This window comes from Chrysemys picta, chromosome 17 (assembly GCF_011386835.1).
Source record: "Chrysemys picta bellii isolate R12L10 chromosome 17, ASM1138683v2, whole genome shotgun sequence".
Classification (NCBI taxonomy): Eukaryota; Metazoa; Chordata; order Testudines; family Emydidae; genus Chrysemys; species Chrysemys picta.
In genome coordinates, this window is record NC_088807.1 from 5,224,020 (window position 1) to 5,241,693 (window position 17,674).

The window sequence follows — 17,674 nt, forward strand, 5'->3', positions numbered from 1 at the left end:
ACCTCCACAAGACCAGCCCAAGCAGTTGATTTCTCTTCCCCCACCCCCAAAACAAAACTCCAGATCACTAAGTGACTACTAGCAATGGGGGGAGGGGTAGGTGAGCTTCCAAATGGCCCCACACTTCTCTGTGCAGAGGGGAATTCTCATGTTGGGCTTTTGCTGCTCCAGGGTGAGCTCTGCAGAGATCTCTAGGACTGTTGGTCAGCCCCGTTGTGCAGCACTGTCCTGTCCTCCATCTGCGCTAGTTGACCGAGCCCAAAAGCCGCGCTGCACTCAGTAAGGCTCCTCCGGTTAAATGCCCTGCTGGAGTAACGGCTGGATTTCCTCTTCTCCCCCTCAGCGGCTGTATCACTGCGGCACCCAAAGCTCCTGACCCAGGCCTGTCGGCTGAGCCAATGCACATGCCTCATCCTGACGAGCTCTGCGCTCCGTGTGTCCCCAGGGCGGTCTGATTAGCAGTTTGAAAATGGCGCTGACAAAATGCAGATGAATTATGGGATGTTAGGAGAGGAATCATCGGTGTTTCTCTGATCTCCTTCCCCAAGCCCCAGAATTCCTCTAGGTTCTGGGAGGCTTCCCACAATGCACTGTGAGAAAAATCCTAGAGCACTGAGTTGAGCGGTAGAAGTTGGCACTATGGGGACAGCTGCCCAGAACGCTTCCTGCTTCATTTGAACAACGGCAGAGCTGTGTGGCTGCCGTAATTAACAGAGGTTGTACCTTAAGGCTACATAACAGCTCCGTGCTGCGTCCTTCAATTCTATACAGTTAATTCAGGGTACTTAGAGTGAACAAACGAGATTGATTTAACTTTCCTGTATAGACAAACCTTTGCTCTGAGATCTTTAATGCGAAGGGGGCCAATTTAGTGACCTTGTATTTCTCTGAAGCTTCGCTGTCTAACCCTTTTCCTTCTCCACAGGAACATCTTCCCTTCCAACCTGGTGTCGGCGGCGTTCCGCTCGGTAAGTGACTCGCTGCATCATCCCATGCGCTGCGCTGTGTCCCGCAGGTCTCCCCTTAATAACTGTTCTAGAAACTGTCCTTGGGCTGTTTGTCCGAGTGTAGGACACCGCCTGCACTGCAGATATCCTCCGGGTTGGGGGCAGAACAGTCCCTTCACAGGTCAGTAGTGTAGATGGAACCTACTGACTCTCATGGTGTATTGCAGGACTCTCAAGAGCTGCCTTCCATAGACTTAGCCAGGGCCGGCTCCAGGGTTTTTAGCAAAAAGAAAAGATAAAAAGCCGTGATCGCGATCTGCTCTATCGCCGCCGCTTCAGTCTTCGGCGGCAATTCAGCGGCTGGTCCTTCGCTCCAAGAGGGAGTGAGGTACCCGCCGCCGAATTACTGCCGAAGACCCGGACCTGCCAACCCTCTCGGTTGGCCACCCCAAGCACCTGCTTGCTGAGCTGGTGCCTGGAGCCGGCCCTGGGCTTAGCGTGGGCGAGAAGTGCCCTCAATATGTTTATACAGCACCTAGCACAGTGGGGCCTCTGGGAAAAGAATAAACGATGAACGTGATGTTGGGTGCATAATGCCTGCTCTAGAGAGACAGTGGTGGTTTTGCTGAGTCACTCGGAATTAGGATCAGGTAGATCCAAGTGGCGCTCAATCTCCCCAGTTCTTGTAATGGGTCTGCCATGGTGTCTGATGGCCTCCTGAGATTGAAAAAGGACAATCAGTGTGTGCCCTTTAGAGAGGGAGAGAGCCCTTAAAGGAGAGCTAAGCTCAGGTGGGTGGGGTGGTGGGGGAACTCAGGCTGAGAATTATGTTAACAACCAAGGCAAATCCCAGATGGGGATGTAAATTCGCCCTTCTCCATTGTGTGGGAACTCTGCCTGCTCCCACTGCAGTGCATTTAATGCACATGGATTCTAAAAATACACCTGGGAACTGGCAAGCTCTGGCTAAGCACCTGATTATAGGATCTGGGTAGCAGGTGAAGGCTTCAGTGTAAGCATCGCGATAATTGCAGGGTTTACCTACAGTGTCGTTTGGCAGGTGCAGTTATTGCTAATGGAACAAGGGCATCATAAGCAAATCTGTCACCGCGCTAACCTTTGGGTTATACTTATTTGTGGCATTTATGCTGTGGTTATAGTTGTAATTGCAGTGTAACTAAAGTGTAACTGGTCACTACGCTGTACCGTGTGACCTATAACTTCATACCAAGCACGCACGCTCCCCCACCCTGTTGGCCATTAAACAACATTGGGTGGGTTTTTCCTTCTCAGCCCCTCTTGTAGGCCCCCAAACCATGTGGGGTTAATCATAAGACATGGCTGAAACAGTTTATCTCCCCTTTTGTCTCTCCAGTATGCTACCCACTACAAGCTAGTGGTGATCAGAAAGAATGTCACCGATGAGCTGGGAGTCTTCAATGAAACCATCACAGAGGAGAAGGTAAGAACCTCATCCTGGGGAATGGTGCTGCTACAAGCCGCTCTGGTCTGATCCCTGCTGAGATGAACCTTCAGCTTTGCCTCTGCTGCTAAGAACACTGGGAGCAGGTGAAACTGCTGTCATCCCAACCCCATGTCAGAAGCTGCACACGGAGGCCTCTGCTTTACAGCAGAGCCAGAGACTAGGCTGGCCTGAGGCCGTCCTGTTTGCTCATATGGGATTGGTTAGTGGTGAGGCCCAGTTGGGGTGGGACCATCTAAATCCGCTAAGCAGTTGTCTCTGGATTGGAGGGGCCTTGGTGCTAAGAGTCCTGTCCAGATGGGAACTCTGCGGTCCCACCCTGCTTCCTCCTTGTCTGTGACTAGGACACTGCTGGTACCCCATCTGCCTCTTCTCCATTGCTCTGGAATAGGACATAATTGCAGGGAGCTTCTTCATGGCTTGGACGTAGTAGTCTCTCAGAACTAGAGGCTTTGCATCCTGCTCTGTTCCCTTTCCAGCCGTGTCCAAGGAACCCCTGGGAGAGCCAGACAGGCCTCCTTAGTACAGACAAGGTGCTATCTCCCAAAGATGAAGCCCCGTATTTTTAAAAATTGGATGGTGACTGGATAGGTATGTTCTAACAACATGAATCTGAGAACAGGCCATTCCCATTGCTCCCCCTTGTCCTCAGTCAAGTGGTCATGGAAGGACTCTGTGTATGACACCAACCTTCACAAATGCTATCCAGACCATCTCCCTTATTCCTGGAGATGTCACCCAGCGTGGTCCGCTATGGAGGCTCATGACTGTACAGACATCTGTTCAGTAGTGTGAGTGCTGGGCAGAGGATCGCAAAGACAAGACCCAGGCAATGCATGTGTCTGTGTCTCGCAAATGCAGGGAAGTCACCTCTCCAGGTTCTCCAGCCTTCTGGGACCTTAAAGTACTGATGGCTAAAGTTCTACAAGGCTCTCCTTTCTTGCCAAACTCATGCCTGTCAAGCAGCCGCAAATAGCTAGAGCCTTTCTCTGTTCCCTGGTCTGTTGTCTTCTCTGAGCTACCTTGTTCCTCTGATGACAAATGTTGACAACAAATGTTGACCTCTTCTCTGCTCAGGTTCCCCTGGGAGATGAGGTGGAAGGGATGAACATCCTGGGTTTGGTGGTTTTTGCCATCGTCTTTGGGATCGCTCTGCGGAAGCTTGGGCCCGAGGGGGAGAACCTGATAAAGTTCTTCAACTCCTTCAATGAAGCCACCATGGTGCTGGTCGCCTGGATCATGTGGTATGAAAGGGCAGCTAGTTGCACTCATTGGGGGAGAAGGAGGTTGATTCGGTGAGGGGTGGGCAGTGACTGGTAACTGGGCGATGAGACTGTCTCCTGTAGTGCATCGCCCTGGGTAGATAGCCAGAGCGGTGCGGGGTGGGTGCAAAGGCCTGTGGGGATAATTATGGGGCTAGATGAGCTGGTGATGGGAATCGACCAAGCGGTTCAGATAGAACTGTGTGGTGATTCTGTGCTGTAATGGAGACCATTCCACTTGGCTCGGTGCTAATTCGTTAACATCCTCACTCTGGAAGAGCTGGGCTCACTCACCAGTACGTACAGTTAGTTCCTTGCTCTCAGGCCCTCTGAGACCTGGATGTGAGCCTGACTACAGAAAGGGAGATGTCAAGTGATTCATCCAGGGTGGCAGAGTCCTCTGCAGAGACACAAATAGAACCTGGCCCTGCTCTGCTGATCTCGGGTCAGACACATGCCGGGGGCGTAATATTATACTGCAGATGCTCTTGGACGCGGTTGTTGGCACTTTCTTTCCCGGTGTGCCAATATGCCAGGTGCAGCGGTGACTACGCATTGGTGCTTATACCCAGTTCTGCCTCCTTTTAGCGGCTGGATGTTCCTGTTCTTCCTCCGCTATTGGGAGATGGGTAAATGACTTGCTGTATTGGAAACGCCATGGTGTAGTGTGAGATGGGAGTGGAAAGATCATGGGAGTTTTTTCCCTAGCTGAATGGAGGAAACATGAGCGGATTGTGGGGTTCTTTGCTTCTGGAAAGGTCTGGTGGGCGCATCTCTGGACCGGAAAGGGCAATAAATAGAATCCTCTCTCTGGGCTTGAGGAGTGGACAGCAAGGATCAGCAAAAGTCCTCCTGGCTATGGCTGGACTCCTTATCCACCTCTTCTGGGATCCTGCCCCACTGAGTCCTCTTGTTGTATTTGGACTTTCAGAAAGCCTTTGACAAGGTCCCTCACCAAAGGTTCTTAAGCAATGTAAGCTGTCATGGGATAAGAGGGAAGGGCCTCTCGTGGATCAGTAAGTGGTTAAAAGACAGAAAACAAAGGGTAGGAATAAATGGTCAGTTGTCACAGTGGAGAAAGGGTAAATACCGGAGTCCCCCAGGGGTTGGGACTGGGACCAGTGCGGTGGCAAAATTTGCAGATGATACAAAATTCCTCAAGACAGTTAAGTCCATAGCAGAATGCGAAGAGGTACAAAAGGATCTCACAAAACTGGGTGACTGGCCATCAAAATGGCAGATGAAATTTAGTGTTGATAAATGCAAAGTAAAGTGCGTTTGGAAAACATAATCCCAACTATACATACAAAATGATAGGGGTCTAAATTAGCCGTCACCACTCAAGAAAGAGATCTTGGAGTCATTTGTGGAGAGTTCTCTGAAAACATCCACTCAGTGTGCAGCGGCAGTCAGAATGTTGGGAAAGGGATAGATAATCAGACAGAAAATGTCATAATGCCACTATATAAATCCATGGTACGCCCACACCTTGACTGTTGCATGCAGTTCTGGTCGCCCCATCTCAAAGATATATTAGACTTAGAAAAGGTACAGCGATGGGCAACAAAAATGATTGGGGGAGTGGAACAGCTTCCATACGAGGAGAGATTAAAAAGCTTGACTGAGGCTGAGAAATGACTAAGGGGAGAAATGATAGAGGTCTGAAAAATCATGAATGGTGTGGAGAAAGTGGATAAGGATGTATTATTTACCTCTTCACATGACACAAGAACCAGGCAGTCACCCAATGATATTAATAGGCAGCAGGTTTAAAACAAACAAAAGGAAGTACCTCTTCACCCAATGCATAGTCAACCTGTGGAACTCCTTGCCAGGGGATGCTGTGAAAGCCAAAAGTATAACTGGGTTCAAAAAAGAATGAGAGAAATTTCTGGAGGACAGGTCCATCGATGCCTTCTAGCCAATATGGTCACGGGCACAACCCTGTGTTCTGGGTGTCCCTAAACTTCTGACTTCCAGAAGCTGGGATGGGATGACAGGGGATGGATCACTTGATAATTGCCCTGTTCTGTTCATTCCCTCTGAAGCATTTGGCTTTGGCCACTGTCAGAAGACAGGATACTGGGCTATGTGGACTCTTGGTCTGACCCAGTATGGCCATTCTGATGTAACCTTCTCTCCACTCCCAAGCAGCATGTGTGGGGCAGACTTGTTTCAGGAGATGTGGATTCCTCCTGACCTATGAGAGGTAGCATGAACTAAGAAAGGGATTCAGCCCAGATTTCGGTGGAAGTTAGGAGCTTGAATATCTTTGAGGATCTGAGCCTGGGAGCCAGGACCCCTGGGTTCTCATCCTGGCTTGGCCCACTGCACGCAGATCTGGGGCAAGACACTTAACCTGGCTTTTCCCATATACAAAATGAGGATAATTGCCAACCTGGCTGAGTCGGGGGGGGGAGTCTCCCTGTCTTCACTGGTCTCTCCTGCCCTTAGGTACGCCCCCCTTGGTATCATGTTCCTGGTGGCTGGCAAGATTGTGGAGATGGAGGACGTGGTGGTCCTCTTCACCAGCCTGGGCAAGTACATCTGCTGCTGCATCTTAGGGCACTTCATCCACGGCTTCATCCTCCTCCCAGTTATCTACTTCATCTTCACGCGCAAGAACCCCTACAGGTTCCTCTGGGGCATCTTCACAGCGCTGGCCACTGCCTTCGGCACCTCCTCCAGGTATTGCAATGCTAGCTGTGGGCACAGGAGCTATGGGGCTTGGGTAAACCTCTCGTAGGGAGGCTTCCAGCAGATCAGGGAGGCCCTGGCTGCTCAGCCTGGAAAGGAGAGAGGGTGATAGATACTGGGGTTGTTAGAAGGTCCCTTCATAGAGTCCAAGGCCAGAAGGGCCCACCATCTTATCCAGTCTGACCTCACCACCCCAACTCCACCCTGCTGCTCACGTACTGAACCCAACAATCTCTTTTATGTGATACAAGAACCAGAGACAGTGCTTGATTATGCTGGAAGTCGAGGAAAATGCTACCTCCTCTTCAGCGGTCTTGGGCTGCTGCTACTCCTGCTGGGTTTGTGGTCACTCAGCAACTCTAACTGGCAGCGGTAGTGTTGTGTTAACCCGTGGAACTCACTGCTGCATGATACTAACAAGTCTAGTATCTTTAAGAGTCAAGAAAAGTACTCAGGTTTTTCTGAGCAGTAGAATCATATCCTAGGGAGGATGCAGTAAACAGGGCTCTCCATCCTTGGGCTTCAGGGCATAAACTCTTCACTGGGGTCAGGAAGAAACTTGCTTCTGTTAAGTTCTGTTAAGGGGGGAGGGATAGCTCAGTGGTTTGAGCATTGGCCTGCTAAACCCAGGGTTGTGAGTTCAATCCTTTAGGGGGCCACTTAGGGATCTGGGGCAAAATCAGTACTTGGTCCTGCTAGTGAAGGCAGGGGGCTGGACTCGATGACCTTTCAAGGTCCCTTCCAGTTCTAGGAGATAGGATATCTCCATTAATTTATTTAGTTTATATTTTTTATTTATTTAAGTGAGGTGCATTCATTCTCCTGTGAAGCACCTGGCTTTGGCTGCTGCACGGCAGAACATATAGACCAAGGAGGTAACAAACTTGGTGGGGGCTGTTTCCCATTTGTAGCGTAGCCTATGGGTGCCCTTCTCCCACAGGGAAGGGTGCCTATGGATCTATTAGGAAGTTCTGCATTGGTTGCCCGCCCTGACGTACACACCCGGCTCAAGGCCTAGCTGGGCGGGTGCATGAGTACTCAGCGTACGCGCTCTGATCTCTCCACAGCTCTGCCACGCTGCCGCTGATGATGAAGTGCGTCGAGGAGAACAACGGCGTCTCCAAGCACATCAGCCGCTTCATCCTGCCCATCGGGGCCACGGTCAACATGGACGGGGCCGCCCTCTTCCAGTGCGTAGCGGCCGTCTTCATCGCCCAGCTGAACAACATCCCACTCAACTTCATCCAGGTCATCACCATCCTGTGAGTGGAGCAGCCCGCACCCTGCTCTAGCGCTAAAACACTGAGCCACAGAATCTGCCCCACCCCACTCCGAGAGCTGGGCTGGTTATTAGCCCTCGCTTACACAGGGGCGAGTGGGGTCCTGAGGCACAGGGAGGTGATGGGACTTGCCAAGCAGTGGCGGGGCTTGGACTAGAACCCAGGAGTCCTGTCTCCATACGAGACCATGCTTCTGTCCAGAGGCGAGAGTCCTTGACTCCCAGGTTCTTGATCTAACTGCTAGGCCCCGTTGTCTGGCCCCACCCGGCTGTTCCCCTTCCTCTTGCGGCTTTCTGCAGGAAACAGAATCTCCCTTCCTGCCTCACGTAGGAAAAATGCAGTCATGAGTGTGCTGCCAAGACCAGGGGAGATGCGTGTGACGCTGGCTCACAGGAAGTTGCTTCTGTTTTATAACTGAGCGCAGTGAATGAGTAGCCGAGCCCTGGCGCTAACCAGTGCGAGTTACAAGCGTTAGCAGCCAAGAGGCTGAATGTCCTGCCTCTGCAGAGCTCCCAGGTCTTGGAAATCCAGGGGTTTGAGGGGCCCAGCTCCGCCGCCTCTCCCCCCGGCACCCTGTGCTCTTAAAAGGCGGCCTTCACGCCTGGGTTGTGTCTGCGTTTCCCCAGTGCAGACGCTGCTGGGGCGATGTTTGGGATACGGTCGCTGTCTGAGCTAAGGCACAGACGAGCTGTTGTCGTAGGAGCTTTCACTTCACCCAGCTGCTCCGCCCCGGCTCCGAACCCCCCTCCAAGTGTGGGCACTGGGTCAGACTGGGATATGCTGTTGCCTCTGAGTGCGGGGCGCTCAGCCATGCCGATCCATCTGGCACAGATCACACAAGGTGACCAGAGGGTCAGTGATCAAAGTGTCCCGTGATTGTCCCGTGGCTCATTAGAGCCGGATTCTTCCTCCTTAATCGAGAGACGCTGCCCATGCTCCTCCCCAGCAGTGGGTGGAAGGGGAAGAGCTCACTCTGCCCTTGGCTTTGCTGGCTGGCTTGGGGCCTGTCACTGGCTGGTCGTGCTGCTGGGAGGTCCCTTCTCTGAGCAGTGCTGACACACATCCGTTGGCCACATACTCCTTAACTCAAAGATCACGTGGTTGGGGCACTACCCAAGGACTTGGGATACCTGGGTTCAAGTCTCAGCTCCACCACAGACTGTGAGACCTTGGGCAAGTCACTTGGCCCCTGTGTGCCTCAGTTTCCCCATCTGCACAATGGGAATGAGAGCCCTGCCCCACAGTCAGTGAGGATAAGTGAGTTGCATTGTGAAGTGCTTTGAGATCCACCAGTGAAAAGTGTTATGTACGAGCACCCCTGCTGCGCTGGTGACGTGTCTGATCTCTCTCTCTGCCCTGCAGTGTTACAGCTACAGCCTCCAGTGTGGGGGCAGCGGGGATCCCTGCCGGTGGCGTCCTCACCCTCGCCATCATCCTGGAAGCCGTTGGGCTGCCGACCAACGACATCTCCCTCATCCTGGCTGTGGACTGGCTCGTGTAAGGGCAGGACAGGGGGGCAAAGACACTGACGCGGGCTGTACGGGGTAGAACAGACAGATCCGTCTAATGGGCTCGGCGGGTGCAGCTGGCTGGAATGGGCCGGCTGGCTGGGTCCGTGGGAATCCGCTTCCCGGAGGCCCCCTACATTTCTGCAGCCTCAGCAGAGCACGTTAAACCAGCGGAGAGCAGTCTCTCTCGCACGGGGAGAGCCCTGGGCAAAGTGACACACGGCTGCACTCCCCATAGGCTGTCTCTGCTTGGATGGGGCTGCAGCTCAGCTTCTGCCACGCAGCCGCCCCTGCTTCCAAAGGGGAAGGGACGGTGCCACGTAGACAAGCCCTGCGGCACAGCGCAGTGCCGCTTTGCCAGTGGGCAGCTGAAGCAAGGGGGTGCGTGGGTTAGTCTCCCATGAGAGCAGCCTTTGGGGCAGATGCCTGCGAGGTTGCCCTTGCGTGTAACCAGGCCCGGGAGGGGAGTGGGTAGGTCAGGACGGGGAAGAGAGTCTCGATCGTGGGCATGATCAGTGCGAGGAGGCTGCTGCTGGCTCCTGTCCAAGGTGAGCTAGGGAACTGGCTGGCCTGGTTAGTGGGCTCGGTGCTACTTCCCCATGTCTGAACTCTCTGGGCCTAGCAGCTAAAAAGCCTGATGGAGTGGGACCAGCTCGGAGCAAATCCCCGGCTCTCAATGGGACGTGCCCTGGGGCACAAGGGTGTATCCTGCGGGGTGCAGCATTCCTCCTGCTCTAGAAATCCTCTGGCGGCATCTGCCACAGTTGTGCCAAGTCAGCATCCAGCCCAACCAGAGGTCAAGAGCTGCGTGAAGGGCTCTGGGTTGCTGCGCAGGGGCTTTGTGGCAGCGCTGGGCTGCCGTCTCCCGGTGGCGCTGAAGCCCCTCCCCCTGGTTCAGAGCTGGGGAGCAGTGTCTGACTCCCTGCTGTCGCCTGTCTGCTCACCTACCGATCCTCCTGTGTTTGTTCAGGGACCGCACCTGCACAGTCCTCAACGTGGAAGGAGACGCCTTTGGAGCCGGCCTCCTGCAGGTGTACACAGAGAGGACAATGGGGAAGGCTGAAGCCGAGGAGCTGGTGGAGATCAAGACTGAGGACTTGGGCCCCAGCAAGGTTCCGGGCGAGGAGGAAGGCTCCCCACTGATCAAGAGAGACGGGCCCGTCCCGCTGGCTGCCGCTGGCTCCTGCGAGAAGGAGTCTGTGATGTAATCAGCGCCCGGAGCGTGGTCCTGGTCGGAGACTTTTCCTTTTTTAGGGTTCCTTTTTAAAGATGTGTCAATCGGGGCAGAAACGGCCACTTCTGGTTTTCTTAAACCTTGAACCTCCTGGGCCGAGGCAATCTCTGTGAGGGGACTGATGAGCTCGAGACAACCCAACAACTCTCTAGAGTGACCCCCTGACACCCACCCTTCTGACTTGTGTTGAGGGAGCCGGAATCTAGGCTGGGCTCCCAGCCCCACCTCTTACTCCTTTCTATGTCAATCCCATTCTCCTGACGCTGGCTGCAGCCTGTGCTGGGTCAGAGGCCTCTTGAATCACTCCTTGCCTCTGACCTTCTGAGGTCTGCCCTCCCGCCCCTGCTCTCTTCCTGTTAATTTTCTGGACCAAGCAAGCACCAGAACTGACCTCCTTGCGCTTTAAATGTACTTAAGCATCTGGCGTTTCTCGAACTACCGGTAACGCCACCTTCCGTTGTGCGCTCAGCTGCTCGAGTGGAGGCCGGCTGGCTCGCGGGCCCCTCCCGACCTCTGACCTCTCCTTGCCTGAAAGACTTGATATTCTAGCTCCTCCAGAGCTCCGGCTGGGGGTCCCTGGAAGAGATCCCCCCGCATTCTCTCCTTGTGGCTACAACTCGGTTGTGAAACAGCTTGTGCCTTTGTCTGTGTGGCTGTGGTCCAGTCCTGTCTGTCACACCGGTCCCGGAGGAGCCGGCGCTGACGTTGGTGTGGAGTCATGTGTCTGTGTCCCACGGTCTCTTGGTGTCCCGAGAAACTGGTTGCTCCAGCCAGGCTGACGTAATTTATTTTGCTATTTAAACGATACGAGTGAGTGAGTTGGTCTCTCTAGATTAGAGGGGAGGGAGCCCTTAGACAGCACCAATGGACTGTAGGCTGCACCTGGCATCTACCATCAAAAGGGAATGGGACAGATCCTGGACTGATGGGGAAGCCTGTACGTCAACACCCCAGCTAGGCATTGCCTTAATTATTTGACTCCAAGCCCTGGTTCTTGGGCTGGACACTCCAGCCAAGGGTTACAGCTCAGTGCTTATGTGTCAACCCTCTGGTTCTTCAGCATAACCTCGGACAGGCTGCGGTTCCTCTGGCCTCATTCACTCCTCAGCCTTCTAGACCCAAATCCTGCAGGGCTGTTCCGATGCCAGCTGGAATCTGCTGCTCTCGCCTGTGCCACGACCAGCTGTGGGGGGCTCTGATCTGGGGCTGTTCTTGGGGGCGAATGGCTTGTTCCGTTCCGTTCCCCAGCAAGCCGTTCTGGGAGCTGTCGGGCCCTGGTAGCGCTTAAGCTATTGACCTCACCCACAGCCTCAGTCCGGTGGGTTGGTCCGTTTGAATCTCTGCTGTATTTTCCCCAGAGACTTTGGGGTGAGGAATCACGAGGGGGGGTGGGTTTGCTCTTGGCATCAAGGTCCGTCCCTGTTTTAAACAGATGGGGGGCAGGCTGGGAGAAGATACCAGGCCCCTCTTCTTTCTGAAGAAGAAATCTGAGCGGCTAAGCAGGCAGCCTGGCCTGTGGGTGAGTCGCACACCGTCCACCAGGATCTGGTTCCTGTTGGCAGGCCCAGGCAGCCTTGCTTCCACCCAGGGCGCTCCTGCCACCAGGCAAACATCTGGGCAGCTGCTGCGGATGAGCGCTCACCCCCTCGTGCCCGGCCCCTAGAGTGCCGAGCCTCTCGCTGGTGAGAACAAGCCCCGACTGATCCCCGTGTGAACTCCCTTTGCTGGGGGGGGATATTTTTAATGCTGTTTTCGCTGCTGGGGACATTGGCACGAAACAGGCGCTTCAGGGCATTTAGTGGCCTTGTGCCAAGTGTTCCTCTGGCAGCCGTCTCCATGGCAACCAACCAGTGGCAGACAGGATCATTACTCCAGGTGAGGGAAGAAACCGGAGCCGCGGGTGAGCCGGCTCTAGAGGCACAAGGTGTACTGCCGGTAGCGCGGCTGCCTTTGGGCTGTAGCCTGGGCCTCTTGACCTCTGCCGTAGCTTCACAGTGACCTTCAGCCAGTCTCCTTCCCTCAGGGGAGGCAGATAACCTGGGTTTTGGCCCAGCCACCTACAAAACCCTCTGGCCCCGTTTGCTCTAAGGTTGGGCCAGCTAGCACAGCTGGGGGTATCTGCTGCTAGTCCTCCAAGGCCTGCCCACAATTCCCCCCGAAGGATAGACCCATTCTGCCGTTGCCTTGGAAATAATCCTAGGGCATCCCAGCTCCAAGAACCAGCGGCTATGCCCCCAGATCCAGGGTCGGATCCAGCCCGCAGTAACACAGGTAGGGCTCTGCAGGGGCATGCTCCCACCTGGGCTGGCCCGTGCCAGCTGCCTCTCACCAGCGTGACCTGGGCAGAGACTCCATCCCCTTTGTTCCAGCAGGGGGTGAGAAAAGGCCCAATATGGGGGAGAACTGAATCCTGGGGGTGGTGATTCAAGGGGCATCCCCCACTGGGATCTGAGCCTTGCTTAGGCCCCGTAGCTGCTACGGTGATATAGCACTCCTCAAGCACAGCCCCATCTGCAGGCTTGGGTCCCGCCCTGGTCAGTACTAACTCTGGATTTCAGGGGATCTTTGCCATCCCTGTCCCGGGGAGAGGGAAGCACAATTTGAAGCAAGAGTAACTGTAGTGGCAGCTCCGTGATTCTCAGGCAGACTCTGCTAGGGGGACTGCAGGTCTCCTCATCACCTATTGGGCTTGAAAGCCAGCCCTGGGCCCTATCCCTGGAGACAAGAATTTCCATCTCCAGAAGGTACCTGCATGTAGGAGCAGCGGAATGTGGTTTACATGGACCACAGATCAGTGCCTGTGGGTGCAGGAAGGTTGGGTACAGGTCTGTCTGAATCTGCTTCAGCCTTTTGGAAGTATGAACAAATCCCTAGACCGGTCTTTGGGCTGAGATCTCCCCACTTCCCCTGAGGTGGATGGGGACGGGGATGCAGGTGCAAGTCCAAAGTACACAATGCCAAAGGAATTGCTGGTAGGAGCCCTGCAGGGGCAGTGCTGCTCTCAAGGGCACTCGGGGTGGGTGGTGGCAGTGTCTGTCCTCAATGCTGCAATGACTGTAACTCTAAACTGTGTCTAGTCTTGACTGTGTAAACAATAAAACAAGACTCCATGGGTGTGTTTGTGCTTTGTACGCTGTGATCCTCCTAGCGTGGCCTCGGAACAAGCGGGCTCTGCTGCTGTGGCTGGTCTACGGGGCCCCAATAGGGCCTGTGCTGGGGCCCCTTTACTTTAGGCTGGCAGCGGAGGTGAGCGGGAGCAGTGAGCTAACCCTCAGATGATGGGCATCGTAGACAGTATGTGGGGGAGGGGAGGTCAATAAAGACAGAGTAAAGAACCAGGTCCTAGCACGCGGAAAAAGCAGAGAACGCTGGTTTATGCAGTCCCTGGGCTATTGGGTATGGGACCAGCTGCTGATTGTGCCACGGCTGGGCTCCGCTTCCCATCTGCAGTGAGTCAGGTTGGCCCAGCCATACAGTTCCCGTCTGCTTTCCTGCCCGAGGCTGCCTCCCCCGGAGCCAGCCCCTGAGCCTTCGCTCTCCCCCATCCTAGGGAAATCCAATGCTGCACAATCACCCAGTGCGAGCAAGTCTCCGAAAGCCGGCACCCGCCTTGGCTTGTAGCCTCTGGGGGCCTGGCATCTGCCTCCACTCACTTGCAAGGGCTTTGGCACAGCAGAGCGTGACAATCATTAAACTGCTCGCTGCACACTGGATGACTTCAGGTGAAAGTTGGCGAGCAGGTGACAGCAGGAAGGCTGGCAGGGGGTGCTGCCCTTGTGTTCTGCTTAGAGATGAATAAAGATTGTTTTCATTCTCCTTTTTTTTTCCACACTACTGCTTCCAACTGACTGTTGTCCTTTAAATACCGGCCCAATCCAGTCTTGTTCTGTTGGGGTTGGAAGAGGAGCGCCTCTAGCCCAGGGTCGGTAACCTTTCAGAAGGGGTGGGCCAAGTCTTCATTTATTCACTCTAATTTAACGTTTCATGTGCCAGGAATCCATTTTAATGTTTTTAGAAGGTCTCTTCCTAGAAGTCAATAATATAGAACTAAACTATTGTATGTAAAGTACATAAGGTTTTAAAAATGTTTAAGAAGCTTCTTTTAAAATTAAATTAAAATGCAGAACCCCCCGGACCGGTGGCCAGGACCCGGGCAGTGTGAGTGCCACTGAAAATCAGTTCGCGTCCTGCAGGTTACCTACCCCTGCTCTAGGATGACTGCTGTGAACTAGGCCTTTTCCAACAGAGTGTCCCTTCCCAGTGTCTGTCTTACACCTCCTGGTTCTCCAGTTGGCCACAGCATCATCTATGGTAGGCAAGACAGGACCTGACTTTCTATTGGTAACCTCCCAAGCTACCCAAAGTGCATAAGGAAGCATAGCCCAAGCTGTTCTTCCACTGTGGGCCAGATTTAAAGGATTGATCTATACTCCCTTTATTGTTATTAATCATGTTTATTACAGGGGATGGCATTGTGCTAGGGGCTGTACAAGTGGTAGCAGTCTGCCCTTCCATGTGGACAATTGAATAAGCCTGGACAGAGCCAGGCTGGGGCAAGGGTGGAGCGTGAACAATGTGATGGCATCAAAGGGCAGGTTCGTGCCATGATTTTATTTGGGTGGGTTTAGGAAGGGAGGGGGAAGCAGAGAGGAAGAGGGTGGGAGGAAAGTCCAGTCCGCTGCAGCGTCCCCTGCTGCTCCCGGCTGGAGTCTCGAGCTAGTTCCTTTCTGCAGTTTTTCCCCAAAGCCTCATGGCAGGGGCTTTGAGAAGCACCAGTTCCCCCAGAGAGAGGGGGTGGGTCTCCCCAGTATAGTTCTGGGTCTATGGGAGGTGACCCAGCTACACCGGGCCAGTCGAAAAGGGGACTGCAGAACAGCAGAAGGTTGTATGGGGCTCTGCATCGGCTTAACTTGTAGGCCACTTAATTTGCCCATTGTCTTGCCCCACGGCTTCCTCCCCACACAGAGAGCTTGAGCCGGGCTCCCCTGTAACCCTGCCCCTGCTCAGGCCAGGAGGGCAGCCCCCAATGCTCAGACTGGATATGGATTTCCCATCTGCGTCCAGCAATGGCATGTGAAGAGGATGGTCGGTGCTGCCCTCTGCTGGCAAGAACTGGGCTACACTGCATGGGTTTGGCGGGCCCTGCGGTAAACAAGCCAGGCCCAGGTCTCCTGCAGAAGGGCTACACAGCTTGAGTCTCGATGGTAATAGCCAGTCCTGGGATGAGACTGCATTCACTGGAACGGCGCTCGTCCCTCGACGCCTGCTTTGGCCCCTCAGTGCAACTCCTCATCTTCCTCCTAATCAACCCTGCCTGTCTGGGCGGGAGGCATTCCCGCTTCTCTTTTCCGGTAGTGGATTGGCTTACTTCCTCTGCAACAGGCAGAGGACCCAGCTTCCCTTCCCCCCAGCTGCACTACAGCTAGTGGACATATTTTTACTGTCGCTGGGACCTTCTGCCCTATTCTCCCTCCAGCATCTCCCTGATGGCTGTATGGATTTGTTTTTACCACTCTCAGACTGTTTGGGAGACAATATTCTTGTGACAGGATCCCTGGGGTGCAGCTTGGGACTGTGGGACCACTGTGCCACCTTAACTCTCCAGCCTGGGCTGTCTCTCACAATGTTTTGCTAGTGACAAGCAGCAAACCCCTCCGGGCGCTGTGATCACTCAGCACAACCGCATGTGGAGCCCCACACCCGGCTAGAATGCATGAATGCTCCCAGACCACTCGTGAATCACACAGAGAAAGGCACCAGCCAATCCCCCCCAGCTCCTAGCTTTGTGCCTCAGGAATAGACCGTCTTGCACTGCTCAAGACAAACAGTGCAAGTTTATTAATTAGTTCGCCACTTGCCCACTTCATCAATGGAAAGGGGATATACACTGCATCTAGGAGTGCAACAAAACCAAGGGCTCATAGGCGAGAACTGACGATAGGGTGAAGGAAACATGCTAAAATGCAGGGGATCTGTGCAGATGTGGGCACTTGCAGGCACCTGACTCCCCTCAATTTCCTGCGGGTTAGGTACCTAAATACCTTTGAGGAGCTGGGCCTAGCCATTTCTTCAGAAGCCACCAGTCCATGCCATGAGCCTCCATTTATCTATTATCAGAGGGGTAGCCGTGTTAGTCTGGATCTGTAAATCTATAAGGTGCCACAGGGCTCTTTGTCGCATTTATTTATTCTCATTCTAGATTTCTAACTAGGGCTCCATCATTACAACCTTGTGGATTTCTTTACAGCAAGGAATGGAGCGAGAGAACTGCCCTGGCGTGTCTCGGGGATGTTTTCCGACAGATCCCAGGGGCAGCTGTCAGTTGGGGAGAGTTTTAAACACAGCATTGCTGAGCCTGGGGGTTACCGTGGAGCTCCAAAGCGATCACAAAGATCAAACCAGTTCCCATTTGGGCCCAGATCCTCAACAGTTCAGATTCTCCAGGCCAGAAGAGACTATTGGGATCACCTCGCCTTACCTGCTGGATAGCACAGGCCAGAGAACTGCCCCAAAATAATTCCTAGAGTGGAGCTTTTAGAAAAAACATCCCGTCTGGATTTAAAAACTGTAGGCGATGGAGAATCCACCATGGCCCTTGATAAGCGTAATTACTCACTGTTAAAAATGTATGCTCTTTCCAGTCTGAATCCATCTAGTTTCAGCTTCCAGCCCTTGAGTTGTGGTAGGCGTTTCCCTGCTAGATTGAAGGGCCTGTCATTAACTATTTGTTTCCCATGTAGGCTGAGGTCAAGCCTCCCCCTAAGCTTCTCTTTATGTAGCCTGTAGGTGTTTGCTAGGTAAGGCAGGAGTATAAGTTAAAGCAATAACGCAGTGAGACAGGCTTCCAAGACAATAGCTTAGCTAAACTAAGCAAGGCATATGGCCCCCAAAACGTTAGCATGAACAGCTAACCTTAGGAGGGACCCTGGCTCAGAAGATCTCGCAGGACAGAACACTATGGTGACTAAACTGCTCTCAGGTAGTCACGAGATGCTAGTTTCTATCAGCTTGGGGGGATATGTTAAGTTAGGAACATCAGCAGATGGCTGACCACAAGGGTGCCGTGGTAACTAATTGATGTATATGCTAATAAGCATGAGGTAAACAGGCTAGTAGTCTATGGGAGAAGGGGCTCCCAATCACAGTAGGGTGAGGAAATACGAACGAGGAAAAGGGGAGAAGCCCCTCCTGAACATTAGGCACAGTGGCATCTGTGTAACACCGTTTAAAAGTTGTATCCTGGCCTCAGTGCTTTGGGAGATG

The 17,674-nt window shown here is 53.6% G+C and overlaps 1 protein-coding gene across 2 annotated transcripts in view; it reads left to right on the plus strand.

Annotated features, from left to right (window-relative positions):
- The window catches only part of SLC1A5 (solute carrier family 1 member 5), a 33,503-nt gene extending 19,978 nt beyond the window's left edge, over positions 1–13,525 (plus strand). For both annotated transcript variants that reach the window (XM_005283736.4, XM_065571802.1), the window contains 7 exons: positions 926–968; positions 2,323–2,409; positions 3,508–3,674; positions 6,147–6,380; positions 7,457–7,651; positions 9,032–9,166; positions 10,148–13,525. In XM_005283736.4, the coding sequence (XP_005283793.3) occupies positions 926–968; positions 2,323–2,409; positions 3,508–3,674; positions 6,147–6,380; positions 7,457–7,651; positions 9,032–9,166; positions 10,148–10,385 (1,099 nt within the window). In that variant the 3' untranslated portion in view covers positions 10,386–13,525. The remainder of the gene's footprint in view (positions 1–925; positions 969–2,322; positions 2,410–3,507; positions 3,675–6,146; positions 6,381–7,456; positions 7,652–9,031; positions 9,167–10,147) is intronic.
- The last annotated feature ends 4,149 nt before the right edge of the window (positions 13,526–17,674 follow it).